This window comes from Hyperolius riggenbachi, chromosome 9 (genome assembly GCF_040937935.1).
Source record: "Hyperolius riggenbachi isolate aHypRig1 chromosome 9, aHypRig1.pri, whole genome shotgun sequence".
In the NCBI taxonomy this organism is placed as follows: domain Eukaryota; kingdom Metazoa; phylum Chordata; class Amphibia; order Anura; family Hyperoliidae; genus Hyperolius; species Hyperolius riggenbachi.
In genome coordinates this window covers 131,817,515-131,832,842 of record NC_090654.1, presented here as the reverse complement: position 1 = coordinate 131,832,842, position 15,328 = coordinate 131,817,515, and the positions used below count along the sequence as shown (strand labels likewise).

The window sequence follows — 15,328 nt, the reverse complement described above, 5'->3', positions numbered from 1 at the left end:
AGGAGGATGTCATGGGCACAGTATGAGTCCAGGGGGCTGGAAGAAGCCCCAGGTAAATTAAAATCTTTTTTTTTTTTTGACTTAGACTTCCCTTTAAAGTGAACCCAAGGTAAGCGGGATATGGAGGCTGACATGTTTGTTTCTTTTTAAATAATGCACATTGCCTGGCTGTCCTGCTGATCCTCTGCCTCTAACACTTTAAGCCATAGTCCCTGAACAAGCATGCAGATCAGATGCCTATGACAAATCTGACAAGATAAGCTGCATGCTTGTTTCGGGTGTGTGATTTAGACCCTACTGACTAGAAAGATCAGCAGGACATCCAGGCAACTGGTATTGTTTAAAAGGAACAAATATAGCAGCCTCCATAGGTCTCACACCTCGGTTTCCTTTTAAAGGGGCTCACAATCTAATATCATTACCAGTAGGATCAATTTGGGGAGTGGTGAAATAACACCCTGCCACAATGTTTTTGGGTTGAGAAAGAATAAATACATTAGTGGTCAGGAATTTAAAAAAGGACCTTAGAGGTGCAAAACAAGAGTGCTAATCACTTAGCTATAATGCTCCCGAGATCTGCACCTCAACAAAAATAAGTGCAGCAGTACTGTACACCAGTTGTATGCTTAAAAATAAGCCATGACCAAGAATTGAAATTCATCCCAATCAGTAGCTGATACTCCATTTCCCATGAGTAATTGTTTCCTTTTCACAAAAAATCATCAGGGGGGTCTGTATGGCTGATTTTGTGATGAAACCCCTCCCACAATGTGATGTCAGGACCATGGTCCTGACAGTTTCCTGTTTCTTTGCATTGTGGGAAATAACAGCTGTTTACAGCTGGCTCCAACTGCCAAAAAAAGCAAGCAGCATCTCCTTCCACTGACATCACCTGCCAGCAGTAAAAGTGTCACCATGTGGTAAATGTCAGAATGTAAATCAGGGAGAGGAAAGATTTTACAATGGGAAAACACTGACTAAATCATCTATACATAATTATTGAAAAAATGAAGCACTTTTATATTACATTATTTTCACTGGAGTTCCTCTTTAACAGTTGTTCATGCTTCCTATGTTTACAGTAGGTCTTTTGGAGCAGCTCTGATAAAGTTTATATTAAGTATCATACACACATACAATGACTACCACCTGCAGGAATCGGGACTTGATGCCTCAGGCGACAGTAGGACTGAGTTCTGTACAGGCGCATCAGTAGCCTACAGGCTTGTGACGTGTTCTGCATCTACAAAATGGTGGGAGGGATGATGCGTGGTACACAAAGGAGCAGGTGGGGTAAGGAGGTAAATGATAGCCTTAGGCGAGATGATCCAGCAGTCCGGATCTCTTGCCAATGCATCCGGGCCACCATACACACACTACATTCTGGGGAGAAAGAACTATCTGTTTCAAAATGTTTATTGAGTTTTTCATTTTGTATAGAAAAATGATTACAGTCATGTTTGGTCGCAGACCAACTTATAACAGGGGTACAGCTCATGAACCAACATAAATTGTTATACAAATACAACTGCTGAAGTTTCCAGTAGTCTTGCCATGGCATCTCAATCAAAATAATGGAATATGCTCACGGAAACTTTCCTACTAGGTCACGAACATCTACCAGAAGTATATGCAAGTGAGAAAGAACTATCTAACGTGTGTACGGAGACTTAGGGTTTGTTCACATCATGATGCGCTGCTGATCCCATTCATTACAGTGAATGGGTCAGCGCTGCTCTTGTGGGTAGAACACAGAACACAAGCGCATCATAGTGCATTGTACTGCTGCGCAGCACCTATGATGTGTATGGCAAAAGGGCTGTCTATGCCCTTCTGCCGTTCTTGCGTGTTGCACATCATACGTGCCTCCAAATGTGCACGGGAGAGCGTCATGATGTGAATGAGGCCTTAAAGCGGTATAAAACCCTGACATAATATTCAATAAAAACATGTTTTCCTACTTTTTATATGCCATATGGTTATCATATTTGCATTTGTGCATAAGTATTATTATTCATTTAGAAATTAAAAGTTCCCAAAAGTACAGTTTTTTGCTTTGGGAGCTGACTTTGCATTTTATTAATAACTGGTTTTATGCACAATGTATTGAAGGGAGAAATGCTTTGAATGTTTGTCTGTGTCCAGGAGCTTTTGCACAGTCACAGAATGTGTCACATTCCTCACTTGATACAAGATTATAAGTAAATACAAGATAACATTATCTGCACTTCGGATGCATCCAGATTTCTCTGCACTGAACTTTTAAGTCATGTGTGTAACCCTTTGAATGCTGTTCTAGTAAGAAAAAATGTGGGTTGTATAGAATATGCTGTAAATAATTTTTTAGAGCAAAGAAGAAATGCTGGGTTTCATTCCGCTTTAACTTTCAAGGGGTCAGATTATAGTAAGACCTGTGTGTGTCTCTCAGCTGTGTGAAATCAGTCTCTTCTATCCCCTGTTCAATCAGTAGATGATAAGTCTTCATGAAAACCTGCTTGCATTTACTAATCTACTAGTCTGGGAGGTCAGGGGTTAATGCAAAAAAAATTAGGTCAACATAGGTCTTTTATTGAAAAAAAAATGTAGATGTAATTTTACTATTTGGCCACAAGATGTGCTCACTGCTCTTTTCTTTATGCGTAGTACTACTACGCAAACAGGAAGCAATGCGTGGACGGCTTTTGTGAATGACGATGCCGTCTCATAGACGGATGCAGTCATTCACACGGGGACTTCAATCAATGAATGGGAACTGTGTTCCTATTCATTGAACTAGTGGCTAACGAGCCGCGCGGTAAAGAGTGAGGGGGGCAGCGGGGTGAAGAGGAGAAACGTGCGGCGGGGAGGGATGTAGTAGCTACTTCCCTGCATTTTGCAGGTACATACAGTAGTTACTCGTCTGGGGAGGGGAAGTGGTTAAAGAAGAGATGCAGTGAAAATAACATAATTAAAAACTTTTTTTACAATACTTGTTTAGTCAGTGTTTGCCCATTGTAAAATCTTTCCTCTCTGAGTTACATTCTTGAATGTATCACACGGCGACATCTTTACTGCGGGCAGGTGATATCTGTGGAAGGAGATGCTGCTTTTTTGGCATTTGGAAACCGCTGTTATTTCCCACAATGCAACAAGGCTCCCACAGTGATGTCAGTACCTAGGTGCTGACATCACATTGTGGGAGGGGTTTCACCACAATATCAACCATACAGAGGCCTCTGAGGATCAGTTTGAGAAAAGGTAAAGATTTTTTGGTGTTAAAGGGGGTATTGGCTACTGATTGGGATGAAGTTCAATCCTTCTCTTTAACCAGCTGAGCGGTCTGGACGAGCTCAGCTCGTCCAACACCGCCAGCGGCTGCCGCTCAGGCCCTGCTGGGCCGATTTCAATGAAATAAAAAGCAGCACACGCAGCCGGCACTTTGCCAGCCGTGTGTGCTGCCTGATCGCCGCCGCTCTGCGGCGATTCGCCGCGAGCAGCGGCGAAAGAGGGTCCCCCCAGCCGCCTGAGCCCAGCGTAGCCGGAACAAAAAGTTCCGGCCAGCGCTAAGGGCTGGATCGGAGGCGGCTGACGTCACGACGTCGGCTGACGTCGATGACGTCACTCCGCTCGTCGCTATGGCGACGATATAAGCAAAACAAGGAAGGCCGCTCATTGCGGCCTTCCTTGTTTATTCTGGGCGCCGGAGGCGATCGGAAGATCGCCTCCGGAGCGCCCTCTAGTGGGCTTTCATGCAGCCAACTTTCAGTTGGCTGCATGAAATAGTTTTTTTTTTATTTAAAAAAAACCCTCCCGCAGCCACCCTGGCGATTTAATCAGAACGCCAGGGTGGTTAATAGTAAATACTAGATGGGAGTGTCAGTCTGCTGTCATAAAATGATCACTCCCAGATTTACAATAATAAAAAAAAAGAAAGCATCCTGCTTTGCATGACTAATTACTCATGCACAAGGCATGGATTTTAGTGTTTACACAAGGAACATGGACAACAATGTACTTTTACAGCAGTTGCAGAAATAAGACATTTTATACTCCTGGCAAACAAAGAAATTCACTGATAAAACGGAAAAAAAATAATTGTTATTAACAATAATGAAAAATATGATAGCAGTTTGATAAAAAAAAATGGAGGCTTACATTAAGATGTGTTTAGCAGTTAATAGTTTAAAGTGTACTCACCACATCTGTTCCTTTCTTGGTCCACGTCAGGGTAAGTGGAGGGTTCCCCGTCCATATACAGGTCAGGGTGGCATCAGATCCGGTGTCTGTTGTGGTGGGCTTGGGCTCAACGACAATACGTGGGGCGACTACAAAGAGTAGAATTGTAATTAGCAGGATCTGGGTTCCCCCAGGCATTGATATCACAAGGAGAAGTAGCTCTGAAAATAGAACTCCCCAACCTATGTCAGGGGTATTGAGCATTACTTATTCATGCCCCTCTATATTATTACCAAGCTGAGAACACGTTATAAATCAAACGCTTATCACTGGAGAGATGGATTCCCTCAACATCTTCAAAAGAATAAAGAATGTGTTTCTAATCTGCCAGAAATGTTTTCAGAGAACTAAAAAAAAAAAAGAAAAATTGAATTTCCTCTTTTTAGGAGTACTTTTATTTCCTATGGGAATCACAAAATGGCCTCTGGCGGTGGGAGGGAAAGATGGAGGCTGTGGGTGGTGTTGCTCAGAAATCTGCAAGGAAAATATTTTGCCCTTCTCATCACCCCCAGAGAAGGGCAGCACACAGATGTGAATATCCTATCTAACTGCTTAGTAAAAAGACGTTCCCAAATATTGCCTTTTTATGTTAAATGAGGCTTCAGCATATAAAAGTACAGTTTTAGAAATGTGGTCATGTGACCTTGAGTAGCCAGCTGAAGCAATAGTAAGGCCTCATTCACACTATATGTACTGCCGTGCACATTTCCGCAGTGCATATAGTATGCGATCAGCAAGAACTTCAGAAATGCATAGAAAGCACTTCTGACGTTCAGACTATGCGTGCTGTGCAGCAGTGCGATGCGCTCTCGCACTGCTGCACGCATGTTTGGCAAAGCACATTACTGATCCCATTCACTGTAATGAATGGGATCAGCAGCGCACGTTGCCTAATGTGACCGAGGCCTAAGCAAGCACTGTGAGTGAGACCAAGCACAACACCAGCAAAATCTACATTTCAAAGCAGATGGCAGACAAAACTTTCGGAGAAGATTATAGCCTGCAGCGCTGGTGGTCAGTTTTAGGGCTGGTTCACACTTGAGCGCTTTTTAGAGCTTTGCTGATCACCTGCTAATGCATCCCTATAGGAACATTCTCACTGCAGTGAGTGCAGCACTTTGGGGGTGATTGCGTTGTGATTCTCGTTCTGTTGAACAAGCATCAACAAGCATCAAAACTCAAATCACAGCAAAAATCGTGACGCAAGATCTCGAGTCATGATTTGCATTTAAGTGTAAACTGAACCTTACAGCAGTTCAGCATGACTTTCAGTTCATGACCAAATCAATCTTTTTCCATTTTCCTGAGGCATAGTTGAGGCATGAACGTACAAATGCAAACTCAAGATGAACACGTCAGAGGTCCATGCACACTAGCTGTTAAAGATAATTTGTGTCAGGCGTGACACAACCATCCTAGCTGCAGTACTTGTTTTAAAAACTGCACCATTAGGGAGGTGCACTATGTACACTTACTGGTATAGAACCATACAAGCAATGATTGGTGCACATCTCGGCCACCCACTTGACCACACACTATCTAATGCATTGGAGCAGAGGCTAGCTTTATAGTTACTCGCTTATCTGAATCTAAAACTCCCATTTAAAGACATGTATACGGGTGGTATGCGACCTCAAAGAGTACGGCTATGCCCCCTACACACCCACAGAAAACCCTACACAACCACAGAACTAAAAGCCAGCTTCTTTAATGTTGAGGCAGAGGCAATGCAGAGTATTGTAAAGTGGGCGTGGTACTCCTGTACCAAAAAGTACAGCCAGTAGGAACGTTTGGTATATGTCCCAAACCCCTACATAGAATCAACACATCACTTTTAAGAAATAAATTCAGGCATTCTTTGCCTCTATCCTGTTTAGGTTGCCTATCCTGGCAGGCATCTCATAGACGCCAATGCAAATGCCGGCTAATGGGCTACTAGTCAGTTGTATGCACTTGTGCCCAATGGTACATAGCCAATCGTTATAAGGACGGCTGAAATAGGGGGTACTTTGAGTGGCAGATTGGCTATTTTGTAGATGTGATCGGCTACTTTAGTTTCGGTCATTTGCAGGGAGTTAATGTAATGGATTAGAAGGGGAGGCTAGGGGTAGGCAGTAAGAGTAAAGGTTAGGCATAAGGAAGGGGAGGAGTATTAAGCACTAGGAGGGGAGGCGGCTAGTGTGAGGTGTAACAGGCTCAATGCCCATCCATCACCATTGGCACCATGCCCATCCAGCACCTAATTTAAGCAGCGTTGATTCAATATGTACCCCTTCGCTGCAATATTACCTCAATTGGTAAGCAGAATTCCAGGAAATGCAGTGATCCTATTACAAAAGCACGACGACAAGGATTCCAAACATCTGACTACAAATTGTGTCCCTTCCCATTTTTGCAAGAAAAGGAGAATTGTGGTTTTACATTTTGTTTTACAACATTACACCAATCACACAACACAATAAGAATTCTTTTTCAGCGTACAAGGATATGTCCTTCACTCGTAACCGACACAGTGAAACAATTCTTTATTTCATGACTGAATGACAGGATTATTGTCATGGCAATAAGCCTGAATGTGTATTGATGTATGAATTGTACCAACTGCACTAAACAGCAAGGCTGCTCCAGATAATTGAAGCAGAGTGGCTTCAAGAAGTAGCATTACAATACAGTCATTGTGGCGCTTGACACCTATTCTTCCCATTTTTGTATATTGTTAGAATGTGAGGTCTCATGTGCTGTGCAGGTATCCCCCCCCCCCCCCCCCTCACACACAACATTTCTCTACAAGTCTTCCCGAGTCTCAAACATCTCTTAATGAGCATCATGTCTGTCACATACCTACATGTGACTTTATCAGGCATATGTGGAGCTTTTGCCATCCAATACATTCATTTGTTATTGTCTACACTAGTCCTCTGGTTTAAATACTTTCTCAATCACCCACTAGCAGTCAGCGCATAGATTCGGTGTTCTGACTTTCCAACTCTGCTCCAGGGTTAAAGGTTAAGCATTACAGCTAATTGGGCAGCATTTTTCGGAGCTCAATTTGGCAGCCTCCATATTTCTCAAATGCAAAGTCAGAATTGAAGCTCATCTCCATAAACAGCAGAGAGGAAATAAGTTAAAGAAGGTTTAGTTCCGGTTTTAAGAGCCTTTGCATGCGGCCATTGAGGTAAAATGGTTCAGACACGTGTCCTGGGCTCACTGTTAAAAGGTTAAGATTTTGGAACCATGACAAGATGGATGAGCGTAAACAAATTTCTCTGTTTTTTGGTTAACTAATAATTCCAATTTTTCAACAATGCCGTGAAAGTCATGTATTAGATTGTGAAAGGGTATGTAGATGTTTGTGTGGGCCGCATCCTTTAGCACTTCATTCCTCATTCCAAGCTGCATTCAGGTATGAGATACATACTGTAAGCATTCTCCGTATATTCTGCTCTGAAAATGTAATGCATAATGTCACACGTCTATTTCACCCTTCTCTGCTCTTCTGGGAGCCATAGATCTGCTGTGTCTTATTCTTGCAGAGGAAGTGCAGTGGGCAGCAGAGAGAGACACAGGGACATGGATGTGTATGATGTCAGGTAAGTGACTATGGGAAATATTCACAAACGCTTGGTATACAGTAGTAGCAATCAGAGCAAGATCATCCACCAGGCAACCTAGGCAGGTGCTTTGGGCCTAGTGGGTGTCAAGGGGCCCACCTGATATTTTCTTTGACCGCTCTTCATTTCAGCTTACCAAAAGGACCACAAAGGGGCCCCAAATATATTACCTTGCCCAGGGCCCCATTACATCTTTTCTCAGAGTTTTCTCCTAGGAGGTAATTTTTCATCTTCTCTTTAAAATAACTTTAAACACTTTATAACTGAAACAATTTAGGTGAAAAGGTCAGGTTAAAATTATTTTGAGTACCGTATTTCCTTGTTTGCTGGTGGCTCAAAAGGCATTATACTGAGAAGAGGTGAAAATATCACATAGGAGAAAACTCACATGAAAACATGCATTGCATACGGGCCAATGTGCGCTATATATCACTTATATAAGTACCAGTAAAATTGCCATATGATACCTGCACACAGCAATTTTACCTGTGGTTTGTAAATATGCCTCTATGTATCTCATAGCTGCATGGACCTTCAAATGCGCCATCAAATTATGTTGGGTAGAGTTCTTCATTAAAGTGTACCTAAAGTGGCATGTGGCATGTGTATGTACAGTGCCAAGTATACAAATAACTAGGCTGTATTCCTTTTTTTTTTCTGCCTCAAAGAATTAACATTCAGCTATGCAAGTGACAGTTTCTATCCGCTTGGGACTTCACTGATAAGGAATTACAGCCATAAAACTCTTACCAGGCAGAGAACAGCTTCTAACTGCAGGGGATAGATAAAAAGGTCAAAAGTTCATGTATTTTAGCTCTCTGGAACACAGAAATACCGTGTCATTGACCAGAGACAAGACAATAAATAATACTTATTTAAAGAGTAACTGTCAGGCTGCAGAAGCTAATTTAAACCTCTATTCTCCTGTGTTAAACAGTTTAGAAGGAAGCCAAAAAGGCATTAGTGAAGATAAAAATCTCAGTTACCTTTGATGTGTGCTTATCAGCAAAGCTGTTAGACCCAAGAGGACGCAAGCCGCATACTATACTGCAAAGCATTCTGGGGCCCTCCCCTCGGCTGCTAATGAGACGTTACAGCAGCTTGTAATCAGTCCAGCACGTAGCACTGATAAATCTCCGGGCAGAGTACACTGCAGGAGTCAGCTATTGTTCCTAGCCACATGGCTCATTAATATTCACTGCACACTGTGTTGTTCAAGTAAGAGCTTTTCTGTGATCAGGAAGCAGGCAGGACATGACGACACATTTGACAGAAAAACATGGAGCCTGCCATGAGCTGTCAGGAGCATCTATCTCTGCATATACTATATACAAATTCTGTGAAATCCAAACGTGGACAGTGAAATGCGTATGTAATGTAAGTACAGCCAATCTTTAGCTACTGATATATGTGTTTATTTTCTCTGAGACCTTATACCTAACAGCTCCTCTTTAAGGATTTTTGTATTTTTTTTTTAACAAAGCATAAAACGGGGATATCTAAAAAAGTCCTTTTAAGAGTAGGATAATAGAGACAATTGTTTATCTCATCAGTTTATTTTCACTTTAGGCTCACTTTAAATCTAGTATCTAGCAGGTAGAACCCCTTTCCATATTAAGCCTAATATGCAGATTCTAGTACATTGAGCTTAATTAAGTGCCAAGTCTCCTATACATAATCTCTAATCAAAGTAAAAGTTACCCAAGCAGAACTTACAGTGAACATCCACCAGCGTGCTGACATTGGTGCTCCCGACTTCATTGTGCACTTCACAAGAGACAGGCTCAGTGAAAAAGGTATAATCCACTTGTGTCTCGTATGTGTTCTCCTTGGCTCCCTCAATGATCACACCTCCCTTCGCCCACCTTTAACAAAAGACAAAACAAATTAAACCCTAACTAAATTCAGTTAAAAAAAAACACAACAGGTCTAGTACTGACAAGGTCATTGCTCACTGTTCCCCACCATTATTTTCCATAGAGAGTCAGGACTACCTAAAGGAGGTAGAAGCCAAAGTCCTCTCTACCTCTTTTGTCCCTGTTTCATTACTAATGTACTAATGCAAATTTGTATCTACTACAAATGTGGTTTTTTTACATGATTTTGTGTTTGAAACTTTTACTATACTCCAGCGCTGCGTAATATGTTGGCGCTTTATAAATACAATAAATAAATAATTAATAAATATTCACAATTTATGCTAGACCCTTGCTTGACACATTTTGGTAAGTTACAGGCAAAAATGTCATGAAAATTAATTGAGCCACTTTTTTTCAAAGAACACCAGGGAGGTTAATAACAATGACTAAACATTGGTATATATAAAAACATGTAAATACATCCTGATAGCAGCCAGCCAGCTATGTTGCAGGTAAGAAATGACCCCATGAATGGCAGCCTGGTGAAGGTTAGGAATTGGCAAACACACCATGTGCTGTGCCTGTCATGACATGCATTCATTTTCTGTTTGATAAGTGCATGACCAGGCTTTTACAGTGTGTTAGTGAGTCACCATACCCATGTAAAAGTACTTCAAACCCTGACAGAATAACTCAAACAGAGTTGGTACAATATTGGTTTAAAGGTAGAGAGAATCCCACTGGATGGCTCTCCCTCCCCTCCACCTCAGAGCCCGTCTCTACTTATTGCCCTCACTACACAAACACACAGAGGAAAACAGGCACTCTTGAAGGCAGCAATAAATAAAACATTAATACACCCGTTTGGTTTAAATATGCATGAGTGTAAAACAGAAGCAGTTGGCAGTAAACAGGATCGTAAAATAAAAAGGCATTAAATTCCTCAGATAAGGTGTTTAATGGACAGGCCGCGTCCGCCGCTGTTGTAAAGTCTGCTACCGAGCTCTTGTAACGGTGGAAGCAAAATAGATCCCTCCCTCCAGCATTAGAGTGGGCCTTTGCAATGTAAAGGGTTAAATCCCATCTCTGGCACAGTAAAAATAATAGCCCATTAATCCTCACCCCTTCCACATTACTGATTTGACATTAGACACAAAATAAAATGCACCAAAGTAATTTAATATACAGTGGAACTCACGCCCTTGTGACCACTCTGGCCATCGCCTCCCTCTCTGAAAGAGGAAGCATTGTAATATAGACAATTGCATAGCATTAGCCTCACAGAGACAAAAAGGGGGCGTTCTCCTGACTGTAGAGGTGACATCAGGTGAGACAGTAGTCCAGGAGTCCGAGACAAAACCAGTACATACCCAGTGGCGTAGCTAACGAGCTGTGGGCCCCGATGCAAGTTTTAAAATGGGGCCCCCCAAGCACTATACGTAAGAATTGATACGGCGCACCAAAACCTGCCAATGGCAACTACAGTGTCAGAGGTGCAAGAAAGGCATAGGGAGCAACTTGTTAATGATTACCACTATTGAAAGCATCTATAGAAGTGATTATTATGAGCACAGGACCTATAGAGAGCTAATACTGTAGCTGAGGGTGGGCCCTTCAGGGCCCCTCTGGTCCAAGGGCCCCGATGCGGTAGCTACCTCTGCAACCCCTATTGCTACGCCCCTGTTAACATACCCAAGCAGAGCACACTTTCTATAGCACATTAATGGTACACTCCATATATTAATATTTTTCATTTTATAAGATAAGTAATTGAGTAATGAATAATGAGTATGCTTTGTTGTTACTATGCAGCATACCACCTCAGCATCACTACCCGCGGATATCAATGGGGAAGTCCCCGGCTGTCTTAATACCAGGAAAAGTATAGCATGTACAGAAGTGATGTGTGCTAGAGGCCTGGACTGTGTGGGTGGGGAATGGTTGCAGTTCTGTAAAAAAAAATGAAGACCAACAGAGGTTATGGAAAGCCCTAATGGGGAGTGTTAAAGATGTGCTAAGAGTGCATAATATTACACCTCATCACCAGTTCACATTACAATGATCCACTACAAGATTGCTTTTCAGCTTATGTGTACTTAATGTATAACATTCATATGGTAAATTATCACAAAAGAGCTCCAGTCATTTTGTTATATACTTAAGTGGGCTTACCACACTCACAGAAAAAAAGTGAATCTAGGGTGGGAATTGTTAATGTTTTAATGCTCACTTATGGTCCTAAAAGTGGTAGGAGGCAGGAAAGTCACACAGATCATGCAGGATTTCAGACTCTGAAAACTGTTGTCAACCACCCAAGGGCTCTGCAGTTATTTACTAAAGCACCTACCACATTATCCTTACCTGCAGGCACTGGGGGCCTGCTGATCTGAAAGTCTCCTCCTGCCACTAAGTGTCACTGCTGAGTACAAAACAGGCATCCTCTCTATTAATTTAAAGGAGAGTTGGTTGGTCTATTTTCTACTGCAAAGTATACACAGTGGGCACATATATAGTGGTGGACCCACTTACTCAAAAAAGTCCCACGTCCAATAGTACACAACAAGCCTGAAATGGAGAGATATTATGACTCCCGTTCTGCTTCAAGTTCCCCATCCCCACAAGAGGGTGGCATAACACTCCCTACATTCCAAGAGTTCTGTCTCCACCACAGGTATGCACGGCAACTCTATAGGTAAATTCCACGGTTAGATCGGTGTTCACAAAAATGAGGATTTGTGGTGCAATTCAACTTCCACAAAATTTTGAATGATCAGATAAACACTCTCGCTTCTGCTAATGGGTGCTGAGGACCTCCTGTGACCACTGACTCCGTACACATTAGTCCAGTGTGCAAAATGTAAGAGTCAATAAAAATACGGAGTTTAGAATATTTATCCTGAAGTCTTCTGAGTACTTCTCTAAGGCTGCCATCTTCAACAGCAGCCTTAACTACAGTGTGGCTCCTATCTTGTTGATAGAAGCCTTCTCCTCATGTTGAAGTCTTCTTGATGCATGATGAGTCTCTGGATGAGGTCTGTCTACATTAGGCTTTTCTGTTCAAATGACAGCTTTTCAATTTATAGACTTGGCCACATCTCCTCACTGCATGGCCCATAAAAATAGGTTTGAACTGGAATGAAGATTGGCTATTTGCTTATTTACCTTATGGGAAACTGATTACCGGTAAATTACCAAATGCTGTGCTATAAAATTGATAAGGCAAAAAAATTGGTGAATCTACTGACCTGTAGCCTTTAATGGTTGGATTAGCAGTGGCCATGCAGGAAAAGCGAACCCTCTCCCCTTCCAACACAGTCTGTGGATGGATGGATAAGGTCACCGTTGGGGGATCTAAAATAAGAAAAAAGGAAAGCAATATACAAAGATTAAAGTGTAATAAAAGTGTATTGTTGAGTCGGTAAACGTACAAAAAGCCACAACAATGTAAAGCTCTTGCCATTAAACTCTTTTTTTACTTTGGTCAGTTAAGGAAATATGATTTCTGATTGGTAAAACATGTGCATGCCCACCAGCTTCAGCACCTCGAAGACCCCCCCCCCCCCCTCCCCAAAAAAGCGCATAGAAAACCAACTAACTAACTAACCAACCGATTTCACATCACATGGTAAAACCTCCTTCCTAATCCCACAGAAGCTGGTGGGGGAATTCTCCATGATTTTTGTTTTACTACATTATACTTTCCCTTTTGAGTTTTTTCTTAATGGGACTCTGAAGCGAGAGGGCCATGGAGGCTGACGTATTTTTTCAAACTTAAACAATACCAGTTGCCTGGCTGTGATCCTCTGCCACTAATACATTTAGCCATAGACCCTGGACAAGCATGCAGATCTGGGGCTTGATTCACAAAGCGGTGCTAACCTACTTAGCACGTCTAAAGTCTTTAGACGTGCTAACCAGGGTGCTAAGTAGGTTAGCACCGGATTTATCAATCAGTTCGTGCGCTAAGTCCTTTCTGTGCGCTAAGTCCCATAGGCTTTAATGGGCACTTTGCGCGGAGCGCCCTGCGCTCTGTGAAGTGCGAGCGCAAAACTTTGCGCACATAACTTTGCGTGCAAATTAGCATGCGAAAAGCTCTTTTAGACACGCTAGGGGGCTTTTCACAGGCGTGCTAACAGTTAGCACCGCTTTGTGAATCAAGCCTCAGATGTTTTTGACAAAAATCTGATAAGATTAGCTGCATGCTTGTTTCAGGTGTGTAACTGTAACAGAACCATCAGCAGGATTGCCAGGCAACTGGTATTGTTTAAAAGGAAATAAATATGGCAGCCTCCATATACGGTACCTCTTGCTTCAGATTCCCTTTAAAGTGAATAACGGCATGCAACGAAAGCAAAAACCACAAGACTTCAGGTGTTTTTGTCATCCTGGACCAGTGTTTTTTCACAATCAAACTATAAATAAATTATTTGTAGAATGGAATGGAACAGGAGAAAAGCACTATACAAATGTTAGCATTATTAATAGTATTAGCATCATTATCCACAGCTCTGACTGCTAGATGTGGGAAGATACCTTGATAGGACAGAGTCAGCGATGTGGCTGGTATTGGCGGAACAGACAGGCTGATGGGCATGAAGATCCACCATCAGAGTAATTCACATGGTTCTTTGCATTGAGGGAAACTTTACAGGGGGTGAAATGGTAGAAATCCCCCTTTGCAAAACATCTCTGTCTTATGTCAGGGTCTGTTACAATCTATAATTGCAGGTGGTGGTGTGGGGCACAGCTGTAGCATGTCTGGTGATATCCTAGTTTTAATTTTATATTACGAAACCACATGTTACTTGCAATATAATTTTAAATGCAATTTTTTTTTTAATTGCATTTCTAGTAAGTGCAAATATATTGTACCTCAACTCAGGTTTTAATGAAGGCTCATGAAGAGGATGCACATTGAAAGCATTATACTATTACTGAAGGTGAAGAATAAGGGGGCTGATAGTATGAAAAATTGAAAAAAGTAAATTTTGGCCACATCCAGTAATCGCTATTGAGCAGTCAACAATATGCTTTAGGTAGTTTGGCCCTGCAGTTGAAAGAAAGTACAGGCAGTACCCCAGACTGACAAGTGTTGTGTTAGTAAAAAGGGCCTTTAGAAAAAGGAAATATCTCTCCAGTTTACGTCACAAACAACAATAAAAACCTCACAGGTTCTTAAAAACCCCACAATATACAAAACACAATTTATATCTGGACCTTAAATTTAAAGTACACCTGAATTGGTGAAAAAACCTGTTGCCTGAAGCCCATGGTGGGCTAGATTACCTCCTCCAGAGTCTGCTGGTGCTGCTCGCTGTCTTTGGGGTCCCCCCTGTTCCCCATCCCTGGCCCTCTTATCTCCGCAGCCGCCTGGTAGTTCCTCTGAGCAGTGCAGAGTGATTATGAATTGGCAGGAGCTGCGCTTGTGCAGTAAAAGAGAGTGCCCATGAAGGAGCGCTTGCTTTTGCTGCGTTAATGCAGTTCAGAACTGAGCCTACACAGTGAGAGAGTGCCTGTGAAGGAGCGCTTGCTTTTGCTGCGTTAATGCAGTTCAGAAGAACTGAACCTGCACAGTGAGAGAGTGCATGTGAAGGAGCGCTTGCTTTTGCTGCGTTAATTTAGTTCAGAAGACCTGAGCCTGCA

General features: G+C 42.2%; 1 protein-coding gene across 1 annotated transcript in view; it reads right to left on the bottom strand.

Moving 5' to 3' along the window:
- Window positions 1–15,328, bottom strand: part of KIRREL1 (kirre like nephrin family adhesion molecule 1) — a 362,998-nt gene that overhangs the window by 29,978 nt on the left and 317,692 nt on the right. The window contains exons 6-8 of the mRNA XM_068253518.1: window positions 12,931–13,036; window positions 9,543–9,691; window positions 4,177–4,304 (exon numbers count right to left, since the gene is read on the bottom strand). Of these exons, the coding sequence (XP_068109619.1) occupies window positions 4,177–4,304; window positions 9,543–9,691; window positions 12,931–13,036 (383 nt within the window). The remainder of the gene's footprint in view (window positions 1–4,176; window positions 4,305–9,542; window positions 9,692–12,930; window positions 13,037–15,328) is intronic.